Source organism: Octopus sinensis, linkage group LG10, assembly GCF_006345805.1.
Source record: "Octopus sinensis linkage group LG10, ASM634580v1, whole genome shotgun sequence".
Taxonomy (NCBI): Eukaryota; Metazoa; Mollusca; class Cephalopoda; order Octopoda; family Octopodidae; genus Octopus; species Octopus sinensis.
This window is the reverse complement of record NC_043006.1, coordinates 27837531-27852267: the sequence shown is the minus strand read 5'-3', so window position 1 is coordinate 27852267 and position 14737 is coordinate 27837531. Positions and strand designations below refer to the sequence as shown.

The 14737-nt window shown below is 41.6% G+C and overlaps 1 protein-coding gene across 3 annotated transcripts in view; it reads left to right on the top strand.

Moving 5' to 3' along the window:
• The first annotated feature begins 829 nt into the window (after nt 1-829).
• LOC115216754 (abl interactor 1) overlaps nt 830-14737 on the top strand; it is a 49319-nt gene continuing 35411 nt past the window's right edge. Inside the window, exon 1 of one of the 3 annotated variants that reach the window (XM_036506451.1) lies at nt 830-1181. In XM_036506451.1, the coding sequence (XP_036362344.1) occupies nt 1059-1181 (123 nt within the window). In that variant the 5' untranslated portion in view covers nt 830-1058. The remainder of the gene's footprint in view (nt 1182-14737) is intronic. The other 2 variants (XM_029786312.2, XM_029786313.2) reach the window with 2 other exon arrangements.

The window sequence follows — 14737 nt, the reverse complement described above, 5'->3', positions numbered from 1 at the left end:
CAAAATTTTTATTTCCCTCTCCCCACACCATTTTTAAAATTTTAAACTTTTTTTGAATTTTTTTATTGTAGTCTACGTACAAAAATGCAGAGATTACGAATCTTTAAGAATTTTAAAAAATATTCTTTTTAAAGAAACACTCAAATCCCCTTCCCCAACCTCCCCACTTTCAAAAAGCTAAAGACTCTGAATGTTTCACTTTTAGCTTTTTAGGAAGCAGGGAAGTTTTTCCAGAAACAATGGCGTTCACCTGTTGTTTTTAGCATGTTGGGTTTTCTGATGGTGCTCTGATATTTTTTACGTCTGCTATTTCAGTAGGATTCTACAACGCATGAAACATCAGACGAAAACAAAACATTCTGAGTTAATAGTTCTTTGAAAGCGGGGAGGTGATGGGTGGGTGAGGTGGAGAAAGGGACAGTGAGTTTTTCTTAAAGTAAAATTAAAAGCAAAAAAAAAAAAAAAAATTCCCTAGATTCGTAATCTGTATTTTTCTACGTGAATTTAAAAAAAAAACATTCGAAAAAGTTTTTAAAATCAATTTGGGTGGAGGAAATAAAAATTTTGAAAACGTGAATTTTGGTCAAAATCGTATTCTCCTATATCCAAAACAGACATTCCAAAAAATTTTTGAGAAAAAAACCCCTGGAAATGGATAGTGCACACGTTCTTTACCTTCACCGACGATAACTACGATGACAGTAATGATGATAATAACAATTATGCTGCTGCTGATGATGATAATGATGAAGATGATGAGGCTAACGATGACGATAACGACGCTAACAACTACTACTGCCAGTGATGACGACGATGGCATCTACGGTATTGCAATCACGCCTACCTCGACAGCTCTGATTTGCTGTATTAAAATATTTCTTTCATCACGAAAGTTAAAAATATATACAGACATAACATAAATATATTTTTCTATTGTTGTTATCCTTTTATAAAAGAGAAAGTAATTGGCGACGAGAGTTGAAGAGTTGGTGATTGCAGTGACAAGGGGGGGTAATGCAAGCTGACTTGCTGCTGGTCAGTGCTCGTTAATTAACAAAATGGCTACCGCCGAACTGGTACAATTAATAGAGGAGGAAATTCCGGAGGGCAAACAGCACCTCCAGGAAAGTTATACCAACCTCAACAGAGTTGCAGAATATTGCGAAGGAAATTATCATCAAGTAAGAATATTTATAATTCCTACTGTATCTTTTGTATGTAACATTTTATCGTTAGATTACACGATGCTGAAGCTTTGAAGAGCCCAACTTCCATAATTTGTTTCTTCGTTTCTGAAATGATTCTATTTATTTACACATTTAGTTTACAGAATAGTGTTTCTTAACTTGTAATTATTGTTCTGATAATTGAAAACTTTATTAAAATGATTCCAAATGGTAATAAATTACTATTTTAATCACTAGTGTATGACCCAATTCTGCCATTCTAGTTAGCAATCGCGAGTTCTTTACACCGCCTACACTGGTTATTTCTTTATTTTTAATATTACTGTTAACAATACAGAAACAAATTCATTTATGTATGATTTACAATATTACATATGTGAGTTCCTTGTTTTAGAAAATTTATTTCGTAGCTTGAGATTTTTATGTGTGAGGAGTTTGCACTGTCTCCTCAGTTGTTCAGTATTTTCAATTTAGGCGTAAACAATCAAAATGGGACGGATGCTAGTTAAGTGTTTGACATTATTCATCATTCTTGTGTTCATAACTTTAGCTTTAATCTTCATATTAAGTTTCCCAATTTCCCAGTTAACAATATTCCCACGTTTGTCATTGTCTTTTCATATAATTCTTTGCTCTTTTGTAATGTTAATATTTTATCCATTTCCATCCTGATATCACTGAAATCGTTTTAAATTTATATTTTTTGATTTTAATAGAACTATTTTCTTTTATGTTTTCCTATTTGCCCGCAAACAACCCATACCTAGAACTAACGGTAAAATCGCTTTAATGGTTTGTTTTCCCAAAATTTTATTGGTAAAAGCAATTTGTTTGAATTTATTAATTACCATTCACAGTTTATTATTTGTACCCTATCCAGAATTGTAAGCTGATAATTTTAGCATATTCAAATTAGGATTTACTATATCTATCAGAGCAAAACACTTTCCGTTCGAATATTGTGCTTTAATTCTCCAATGAGTGTTTCCATATCCTGTGTGAAAATACATATTTTACATGTTTCTTTTTTACTGACCAAGCTCGACGCTAGATTTTCGAAACTTCCAAGAATTAGCGAATATTGGTGTCAGCTTGTTATTCCTCAAAAATTGAAAATTATATTAGATTACTGCAACAAGTCATGTTAATTTGAGATAATGTTGAATTGTAATTATAATTGTCCTGTAAGTTGTTCATCCACCTACGTATGTCACCAGTTGCGTGTGATTATTGTCTACTGTTAACGTGAAAGCGAGTGAGGTTGGGGAATGATACAAACAATCTGATATATGTTGAGGTGTCTAATAAATCTTTTGTTTGCAGTGTAGTAGAGTAAGAGACAAAAGAAGCTCACTCTATTATTAGCCACACAAGGTGTTACAGATTGTCTGGTCACTTTGTAACCACGTGAAAGTGTTATGTAGTTGAAATTCTTGATTGTCATCATTTATTTGGCATTCAAATTGTTGAAATTGTCTTTCCTCTCAACAGACGCGAATTTTGTTCGTAGCAAGTAGTTAGGGTTAGTTGTGCGGAGATGCATAAGCATAAATACTGGGAAAGCTAGAAAAAATGTTCTAATTTTTATTCTTTGCAACCCCAAAAGCCAATCATTTCAACTTAGTGATTCCGTCAAACCATTGATGACTTGTATAAAGCCTCTACTATATATTTATATACAATGTTTTTGTTTAGATTATCGTAATGATAGTACCCCAGCCATATCTACCTTTATTACTAATGTACGTTCAATAGATCGATAAATGAGAAGTTGCAGATGTAATGGCTGAGTGATCAAAGTACAAGTCACATAATCAAAGTACAAGTCACACAACCAAATCACATTGCTCATCTCAGTAACTCCAGTTAAACATATATAGTACTATTATTAATTTTATATAGAATAAATGACAGTAGAAGCAGTTGAAACACATGACATCAGCGATTCTTGAAAATGTACCAATTGGCAGGTTTATCCAACCCATGCAAACATGAAAAATTGAATCTAAAACTATAATATAATCTTGGTATCCAGTCACCATATTGATAAAATGTTGGTTAGGTTTGCAACACAGATTCCCTTCACACGTTTTGATCTATTATATTATTGCAAAAAGTTTTGACTTTAATTCCTAATTTCTTACTGGATATCATTCACATGCACAGTGATGGTGATTTCCTGAATTAACATTGACTCATGAATCATAAAGTCACCCCCCACACACTTTCCTTTAAATGATATTAGTTCTATAGTGATGAATTTACATAATGGGATTGCATGTTTTGTTTAGCCTTAGATCTACTCTGATTTGACCTATAATCATCTCATCTTTTTTTAGACCTAGTATATCTATAACTACACTATCCAAAGTGTCCTTCCTCATTTAAAATGATATTTGACTGGTCTTTATTATAGGCTGAGTGTATATGTTATGCATGTAATCTTTGTTACTTGAGAACTGCTGGTGGCACACACACACAAAAAAACCCCACTCAGTATATGCTGTAAAGTGGTTGGCATAAGGGAGAGCATCGAGCTATAGAAACTATGCCAAAACATGTACAGTATCATGGTGCAGCCCTTGGACCCATCAGATCCTGTCAAACCATCCAACTTATGCCACCATGGAACATAGACATTAAATTATAGTAATAATTGTGTGATGATACTGCTGAATATAACTATAATCATACTTATAAGATCTGACAGCAGTAACTGGAAACCATTATGTGTAGCTAAATTTAACTATGGATAAGGTTTTCCTATGTTTACAATAATTCTCTCGGAAGCAATAAGGAAAGTTAAAGGTCCATTGTGGATAACAGAAACTAAACATATATTAATAATTATTTAATAAGGAGGTGAGAGGGGGTGGGAAATATTAGCTCAGTGACTAGCCGTGTAAACTGCTATGAGGGTAAAAGTAATGCTCTGCAGATGAGTAATTCCAATTATAGAGGCTTTGGCTTTGGCTCACAAGTCATGTGAGAAATTGATTAGTAAAGTTAGAAGATAGGATTAGTTTCTATAAGATGTAGTTTGGGTTATTTAATCTGAAGTCAGTACTGGTTGAGTAGATCTGTGATGACACACATCTCTGTCATGACTATCCCATCTTTTTTCAATAGTGATACTCCAAATCAGTGGTTCTTTACCATTTTTTTACCTATGGACCACTTTGATTCCTATTCTACTCTACTGGACCTCCATAGCCATTTGCTGTATATAAAAAAATTCTACAATATTTTTTTAGTTAAATATTATTAGGAATTGTATAAAAAATTGAGCTATTTTGTTTACTGTAGAAGTATAACCAATTTATTGCACATAAATTCTAACAACAAAATCATATGTGGATTCCCAAGGGTCATATGGGCCTTGTAAACAATATTTTGGGTGGAAGTCTTTGCGACTGAGCAGCCTTATTCAAGAAGGGCCAAGGTTCAGTCCTCAGCCCCCTCCTATTTATCATAGTCCTCCAGGCAATAACAGAGGAATTCAAGACAGGATGCCCCTGGGAGCTCCTCTATGCTGATGACCTTGCTCTAATTTCTGAGTCACTATCAGAACTAGAGAAGTTTCAGGTGTGGAAGCAAGGATTAGAATCAAAGGGCCTTAGAGTCATCCTAGCTAAAACCAAAGTCCTAATAAGTAGGAAGGTAGTCAAAACCACAAACCCCTTCAGGTAGATGACTCTGCTTGATCTGTAGAAAAGGCGTAGGTAGAAACTCCATAAGAAGTACCCAGTGTAAGCTATGGACACATAAGAGGTGCAGCAATATCAAAGGAAGGCTAATTAGGAAGATAGTTTTTATATGTAGTAGATGCTCAGGAGCAATAAACACTGAAAATGTACAGAGAACAACTTCTGCCACAATCCAGGGAGAAAAACTAGAAGTAGTTGATAGCTTCCGTTACCTAGGTGACCAAGTCAGTAGCAGGGAAGGGTGCGCTGAAAGTGTAACTGCTAGAATAAGAATAGCCTGGGCAAAGTTCAGAGAGTTCTTACCTCTTCTGGTAACAAAGAGCCTCTCGCTCAGAGTAAAAGGCAGACTGTATGATGCATATGTACAAACAGCCATGCTACCTAGCAGTGAAACATGGGCCGTGACTGCTGAGGACATGCATAAGCTCGCAAGGAATGAAGCCAGTATGCTCCGATGGATGTGTAATGTCAGTGTACATACGCAACAGAGTGTAAATACTTTGAGAGAAAAGTTGGGCCTAAGAAGCATCAGTTGTGGTGTGCAAGAGAGATGATTGCGCTGGTATGGTCATGTGGCGAGAATGGATGAGGATAGCTGTGTGAAAATGTGCCACACCCTAGCAGCTGAGGAAACCTGTGGAAGAGGTAGACTCAGGAAAACCTGGGATGAGGTGGTGAAGCATGACGTTCGAACATTAGGCCTCACCAAGGCAATGACTAGAGACCAAGGCCTTTGGAAATATGCAGTGCATGAGAAGACCTGGCAAGACAAGTGAGACCATAACCTGTGGCCTTTACCAGGGATGTAGCCAGCCCACTTACACGTACCTTTCCTTCTTTGGACACAAAACTCTGCTTGCGAAGACCTGAAATTGAACCAAATTTGATAACTGACACCTGTGTCAGTGGAGCGCTAACAGCTCCATCCAAGCAGGATCAATGCCAGAGCAGCTGTCTGGTTTCTGTGCTGGTGGCACATAAAAAGCACCATTTGAACATCATTGTTACCAGCACTGCCTTACTGGCACTTGTGCCAGTGCCGCTGGACTGACTCCTGTGCAGGTGGCACATAAAAAACACAATTTGAACGTGGCCATTGCCAGTACTACCTGACTGGCCCTAGTGCCAGTGGCACGTAAAAGCACCCACTACACTCTCGGAGTGGTTGGCATTAGGAAGGGCATCCAACTGTAGAAACTGCCAGATCAGATTGGAGCCTGGTGCAGCCATCTGGTTTGCCTGTCCTCAGTCAAATCGTCCAACCCATGCTAGCATGGAAAGCGGACGTTAAATGAGGATGATGATGATGATGACTGCACGCTAGTTACTAGTTGGGGGTTGAAAAAGGTGTTTCAAGCATCACCTACCCAACAAGCTAATCAATTTACTGCATCTGATGACTTTCAGTTCAGTGGGAGCTACAGTTACAAAAAAGTAAATGTAAAAGCAAACCAGTATAAGATATATCAAGAGATGTTAAGATACATCAAAAGATGTACTATTGAAATGAGTCAACCTTGTTGGATCATAAAAAATTCAGCAGACCCTATCATTGTGCTGCTTTTGTTGTGGTAAAGCTTGACTGATACAAGATAGATATTGCTGCTCTTTCTGAGATGTAAGTGGTTGGAGGAAGTTCAACTAATTGAATTAGATTGTAGCTACTGTTAGTTTTAGGTTGGCAAACCAAGAGATAAGAAGCAAAAGGGGAGCATTCATTTTGTGATCAGGAATATCCTCACTATCAGACTAGCTGCCATCCAATGTGACTGATAGTATTGTTAAATTCCACCTACCACTGTCTGGTGGTGTCATGTGACTTTCTTCTCTGTATATGCACCAACTCTTCATTCAATAGAAGAAACTTGTATCTCTTTCCTATGAGAATTTTAGAAATGACTTCTGTACTAACTGGTGACAAAATCTACCTGTATGTTGACTTTAATGCCAGGTTGGGTTGTAACTGCATTTTGTGATTTTATATATATATATATATATATATATATATATATTTCGTTTTTGGATTTGGTTTGCAAGATTCTTTATGTGAGTTCGTGTGTTGAAGCATATTCTGTTGTGTCTGGGGAGAGTCAGAGGAAAATATAAATAAGAAAAAATTGGAGATTTTACCGGTGAGTGTTATATTATAAGGCACAATAAGAAAATGACTCTCCCCAGACACAACAGGATATATATATATATATATATATATATATATATATAGACTAGCACTATGACCCGGCGTTGCCGGGTCATACTGCTGGTGCATGCATATACAGCTGCGTGCATGCGCACATACACGTGAGTACTGTCCAAATCTCCGACCAATCACATACAGCTAGCTGGCATTCAGTTGGCGTATCAAGTTTCGGGCATGTTGATTGGGTTTTGGATAGAAAATTCACAAAAAAAGTCACTTCTATTGATTTTTTAATCGCTTTGCGTGGTGACTGGGGAAATGTAAAGATGTGCACAACCACACTTGGACGGTTTTGAATGACCATAGAAAGGGCAAGCCCTCTAACTGAAAAATTGTGGATTTGTATAAAGGACACACATACACAGACATTTTGCCGTTTACATATATATTAGATATCATCATCATCATCATCATTTAACGACCGTTTTCCATGCTAGCATGGGTTGAACGGTTTTGACTGAGGGATGGCAACCAGATGGCTGCACCAGGCTCCAGTCTTGATCTGGCAGAATTTCTACAGCTGAATGCCCTTCCTAACGCCAACCACTCCGAGAGTGTAGTGGGTGCTCTGGGAGTGGTTGGCGTTAGGAAGGGCATCTATATATATAGATATTGATATATATATATATATATATATATATAGATAGATATAGATATATTTAAATTGATGCAGATATATATATATATTATATATATATATATATATATAAATTGATATTATGTTTTATGTTTTCCAGTTTCAGCTCTTGAGCTGTGGCCATGGTATATATGTATAAATATATATAAATATATATGTATAAATATATATATATATATATAAATTAGAAAAAAAACACCTTTTATCAATTCAAAATGAACAATTAAATTACACCATCTAGAAAATTACATAAATAGAAATATTAAATAGAAAATAACAATAATATACCGATGATTACATAATGTGCAAAATAATAAATAAAACATATATATTTGGTAGAATAACGACACGTGTTTCGTGGCTATATTTAAGAAATGATTATAGTAAAAAAATTGATAGTGGTAGTAAAATCACTTCTATATAAATATAGCCACTCATCAGGTTAAAAATAAACTACAATTATAAAATAATTAATTAATAAATATACTTAAATAATCTTTTAAATTATAGATATATTCTTTAAAATATATATATATAAGATACTAAATATACATTAAGTGAAAACTAAATACAATACTTAAATTATACAATACTTTAAAATTAATTAATATACACAATGCTAGTACAAGCCATTATTATTGGAATCAAAATAAGAAATGATTCAAACATAGACACAATCCTTAAATAAACTAAGTATATAATTAATATATATGTGTAGTTTCTATAGATTTAATATATCACTCAATAATATAGTTGGCCAAAATATCAATTAATATAAAAACTAATTTACTTAAATTTAATCCTATTTAATAAATATAGCACCTAATTTATTACATAATATATTGTCTAACAAAATTAATTCTCAAATTAAATGTAATACGTTAGATCCCTTTATAAAAATAATAATAAATCATTCTAAATAAATAGATATAATAATTAATAACTATCATAACTTATAACTATCAATATATATATAAAAATGATATAATGGCGAAAATTAATTACTAATTAGTATAATTATACTAATGTGTCCTTCAAATTTAATTAAATTCTATGTTTTTATGCAGCTGAAGATTGCTCTACATTTTAAATTGATGTAATGTTTGCATTGTTCAATTAAATGAAGTCACATGAAACAATCGTACTGCATTACCTCTGGATATCCTTGTTGCTTATTTTGATTATATATATATACGCACATACATATATACCCACACATGACACACAACACACCATACGCCATGCATGCATGCATGCACACGCGCACACCTACACGCATACACACACACACACGCACGTACACATCATACATACACACACGCATACATACACCCATACACATACATGCATCCGACACACACATACATACACACTCACACATACATACACACACTTACTCACACACCTGTATGTACGCGCACACACATGCACATACACACACTTCCCCACACCCACACGTACATACATACACACTCACACACATACACACACACCACGGACATACATCTATGCACACACATACATACACACATACTCACATACATTCATCGCACACACTGCCACCCAGACATACACACAGACAACACTCACACATCTACACACATACATACGTACTCGCATACTCGCAGGCACGCGCACATACGCACTTACGCCGGCTCGCGTTGCATACGCGTCGCATACACCTCGCCCTTGACCTGACGAGACCTCCCGCCCGTTCCTGGGACCGTCGCGTGTCCGTTGGGTTTTCCCACGCCGTCTCCGCGGTACCACTCTTCCATCTTCCCCTCAGCTGGAGTCCTTTTTCCTTACCCCCCCTTTTTTCGTTACACACACGCGCACACATATACCACCTTGCCTATATATATACATCACTCTTACACACATTCAATCTACTCATTAATACCACCACGACACTGGACACACACACACCTACTACTCAACACACGCTGGCACGCTACATACGCCCCCCCCACCCCTTCCCCTCCCTCCCTTCCTCCTTCCTTCTTTTTCTTTACTGACCTCCCTTCCTCCTTCCTTCTTTTTCTTGTCTGCTAGCTGACCACTAGTCTCGCCCTACCTCACACACGCCTACACACAGACGCACACACTAACACACCTATATTTTTTTTGTTTTTTTTTCATCTCGCCTCACACACACACATACACACACGCACACTGCACACACTCACACATACACACACATCTGTTGGGTTACCAACCTTGTCTCCACTCTTTTGCTTTAAAAACCCACTTTGCTCTTGTTATCGTCAACATCCCCTTCACCATGTGCAACTCGTAAACACCAGTCGTCTTTTTTCTCTTTCCTGTTGCCCGCTCTGGGATCTTTCTTTCCTCTCTCTTCCTTCTTTATGTTTCCGACGAAGAGCTCCGCTCGAAACGTCATACCTCCCTGCTTCCATCTCCTGAGCGCCTATTAATAATAATACTGTAATTGTTCCTGTTGTTGTTGTTTTTTTTGTTTCCCTTTTGGATTAAAATTATACCACTGCGCGCCTACACGGACCCCTGTACCTTGGATACCAACTCTCGGATTTTTTGCACCTACGGATTATTGTTACCATTCTTCCTGACCTACGGATCACCCGCAACTTTCTTCCGGAGTACCGCTTACCGTGATGTAAAATCATTACTTAATCTGTCCGTTGACTCTCAAATCTCTTTCCTGACTTTTTTCAACTTTTTTCTATTGTTTTCAAACTGTCTTCACCCTTTTTCTTCTTTCGTTGTTTTCCTGTTGTCTCTCCTTTTTCCTGCTTCGCCACCACCCACCTTTACCTGGTTGCCACCACCTCTCATCATGCCTGACTTGCACTCGTTCGTCCAACACCTTCAATCCCTCCTCAGCCGCTACCTCGCGTTCTTCCCCCCACAATGTTCCGCACCTGCTATAAAACTTTCCCGCTTGCTTTTTAAGAAAACCCGCCACTCTAGTCATCTTTCCTTTCTTAGCCGGTGCCTCCGCCATCATGTCACACCCCCGCGGTTTCCTCTTGAAGTTCCACGCTACCCCCTATTCCTATTCCCCCCTTCATCGAACCCACCCTCGCTCGGACCTCCCGCTCCCTCCTCCGCGCCACCATCCGCTCCACCCGCCCCCTCCTTGACTCCCTCGACCATCAACTTCCCCAGGCCTACCTCCTTCTCTCCGCCCTCTGCCCTCCACTCTTCACCCAACCTATCCTCCGCTTCATTCTTAATCTCAACCACCAACTCTACAACCACCTCACACACACAAAAAACAAAAACTCCACCTCCTCCTCAACCCGTCACCCCCTTCCCCATCCTCCCCCACTGTTCCCCCCCCCCTCCCCCCCCCCCCTCCTTCGCACCTACCCCACCCTTCCACGGACCCCCCCCGTGACCTTCCTACGCCTAACCCATCTTCACCCAACCACCCCTACCCTCCCCTTCACACCCCTGCACCCCCCGCCTGCCCCTAGTCTCCCCACCACCCCGCTTCCTCGCGCTGTTGTCACTATACCCCCCACCTCCCCCTCGCCGCTGAGCGCTCCCTCCTCAGTAAAGGTCTCCGCTTCACGCCACTCACGCGCCACTGTGATGAGTTCGAGACTCGGGCGGACGTCAACCTGTTCCTGCGCCGCCTCAAACTTCGCGCATACTACCACGCGTCCCCGCAGCGTCAAAACAATCAGGATTGCTTTTTGGAGCTGGGGCGTCGTCCATCCATCTGGACGCGCCCCCCAGGCCTTTTCAGTAGCCTAGATTCGTTTGTACATGACTGCAACGCTTTGGTCCACCGTTTCAACTTTGAACCAAGACCCCGCCGAGCCAACCTCACTCGGGCCGAATCCATTGCCCTTCGCCACCTCCGCCGTCGTGATGACATTGTCATCAAACCGGCGGACAAAGGCGGGGCAGTGGTAGTGTGGCGCGCGGACCTATACAGGGAGGAAGCGCTCAACCAGCTTCAAAATCCACTCTTCTATCGCCTCCTCCCCTCGATCCCACCTCCTCCTACCAACAACGAGTGTCCTCCACCATCCACGACCTCATCTCCTCCTCCGCTCTCCCCCTCACCGCCACCAACCTCATCGTCCGCACACACCCGCACCTCCACCATCTACTTCCTTCCCAAGATCCATAAACCCTCTAATCCTGGCCGTCCCATAGTCTCTGCCTGTAATTGCCCCACTGAACTCATCTCCCTATACCTCGACCGCATCCTGTCCCCCTTAGTCGCAGCCCTCCCATCCCACATACACGACACCAACCACGCCCTCCGTCTCTTCAATTCCTTTTCCTTCCCTTCCAGCCCCTCACACCTCCTCTTCACTTTAGATGTAAAATCCCTGTACACAGTGATTCCCCACAATGACGGTCTCCTAGCCCCCTCCAACACTTCCTCGACCGTCGTCCCGACCCCACCCCCAGCACCCCCACCCTTCTCCGTTTGGCCGAGCTCGTCCTCACCCTCAATTGCTTCACGTTCGCCGGGGAAACGTACCAACAGGTGTCCGGGGTCGCGATGGGAACTAGGATGGGCCCCAATTTCGCCAGTCTCTTTCTTTCTTGCTACATTGAGGCCCAAGTGTTCTCCCAGTTCTCTGGGCCGACCCCCGAACTATACGGTCGCTATATCGACGACGACTGCGTAGGTGCCACCTCCCTTTCCCGTGAACTTCTCTGCCAATTCATCTCTTTCCTTTCCAACTTTCACCCCTCCCTTCAATTCACCTCCACCATCTCCAACACCTCTGTCAACTTCCTTGACATCTCTCTCCGCATCGATCACCCCTCCAGATCTCTCACCACCACCGCCTTTTTTAAACCTACGGATTCCCACCTCTATCTCAACTTCTCTTCCTCCCACCCCTTCCACACCAAACGAGCCATCCCCTACTCCCAGTTCCTCCGCCTCCGACGTTTGTGCAGCCGCGACCAGGATTTCGAGACCCAATCTCAATACCTGGCCCGCATGTTCAGACTCCGAGGTTACCCACCCTACTCCTCTCTGATGCCCTCACCCGCGCCCGTCGCATCGACCGCACTACCGCCCTGTCTCCTTCCCCCCGCCCACCCCCCAACCGCACCCCCTTCCCCCTCCTTTTCCACCCCTCTACCCTACCCCTTCGTCGCAAGATACTACGTGCCTTCCGTCGCCTCCAGCTTGATCCCACCACCCCCCCATTTTCCCTAACCTACCCCTGTCCTCTTTCAAACGAGCCCGCAATCTGCGTGACCTCCTGGTCCACAGCACCCTCTCTCCTTCCCCCCCTCAGCCCCACACGGATCATTCCCTTGCTCTAGATCCCGCTGCAACACTTGCCCCTTCATCACCAACACCACCGCTGTCACCGGCTCCAACCTGCACACTGTACGCATTAGGCACTCTTTTACGTGCACCTCGTCTGGCCTTATTTACTGCATTAAATGCAACCTATGCGGGATGCTGTATGTAGGACAGACGGGACGCCGGTTGTCCGACCGTTTCACTGAGCACTTAAGGGACGTTCGCCTACACTCTCTTTCTCCCGTCGCACGCCACTTCCGTTCGGCCGGCCATTCCCTAGATGACATCTCAGTGTTTGGTCTCGCCCCCCCCAAGGTCGCCCACTTTCCAGGCTCCACTTGGAGCAACGCTACATCTTCACCCTACAAACTACCACCCCACACGGACTTAACACAGCCCCCTCCTCTTGAGATCTGCTTTTTTTTTTTTTTTTTTTTTTTTTTTGCACACCACCCACACACACACCACACACCCACCTCCTCCCACACGCACACACCCACCCACCTACCTCCCACACACCACCCACCACCTACCTCCCACACGCCTGTTCACACACACACATACGCAGACCCATTTACGTACATACATTCACACATTTAATCACACACACTTACAGACATACTAGCACACACTAACATACAAACCAACATGCACATACACACACACATACATACATACGCCACACATACATACTTACACACACACACACACACAGACATACATACACACATACACACACACATACATACGCACATACATACACACACACTCACACACACACACACACACACACCGCACGTCATACTTCACACACCACATGCAAACATACATGTAGGCACATACATACATACATGCCCACACATGCACACCCTTACACTGAATGCACACACACACACACCTTTTTGCATCCAGGCAGCCCCCCCTCTTTTCTCTGCTTTCCGGTTTTGGCTGATGGATCCTCGGTTCCCGCGTAGCGGGGCGTTCGAGGGCCTTTGCGCTCGCGCGCCTTGGCGCGCGCTGGGGGCTTGGTCGGCCCCTTGGGCTTGCGTTGTACTGCTTGTGCGTTGTGTGCGTGAGCGCGCTTGTGCGTGTGGGCTTGCTTCGGATGTGCGCGTACGTATGTATGCATACATACCCACACACTCGCATGCATCCCTACCCACATACATACACGCACACCTACTCACACACACACATACACACACATACCTGCACACACACACACATACATACATACACATACATACCTACTTCAGACATACACACACACAGACATACACCCATACACTCACACTCACACGCATACACACCACACATACACACGCACACGTACACATACACACACACACACACCTACATACATACATTACACTTGTATACACACACACTTACATTCATACACACACACACCTACACAGCCATACCCTCACTCAGACACACACATCTACCTACACACACACAAACACACACGGACACACACCCATACATACATACATCTACACACACACACGCCTACACACATACATACACACATACATAAACACACACACATATACATATACACACATACGCACACACACATATACTTATACACATGCACACACACACACACATACATACATACACCCATATACATACATACACACATACCCACATACTCCTATACGCACATACATACACAAAGACATACACACTTACACACTCACACAAACATACACACACACATACTTACAC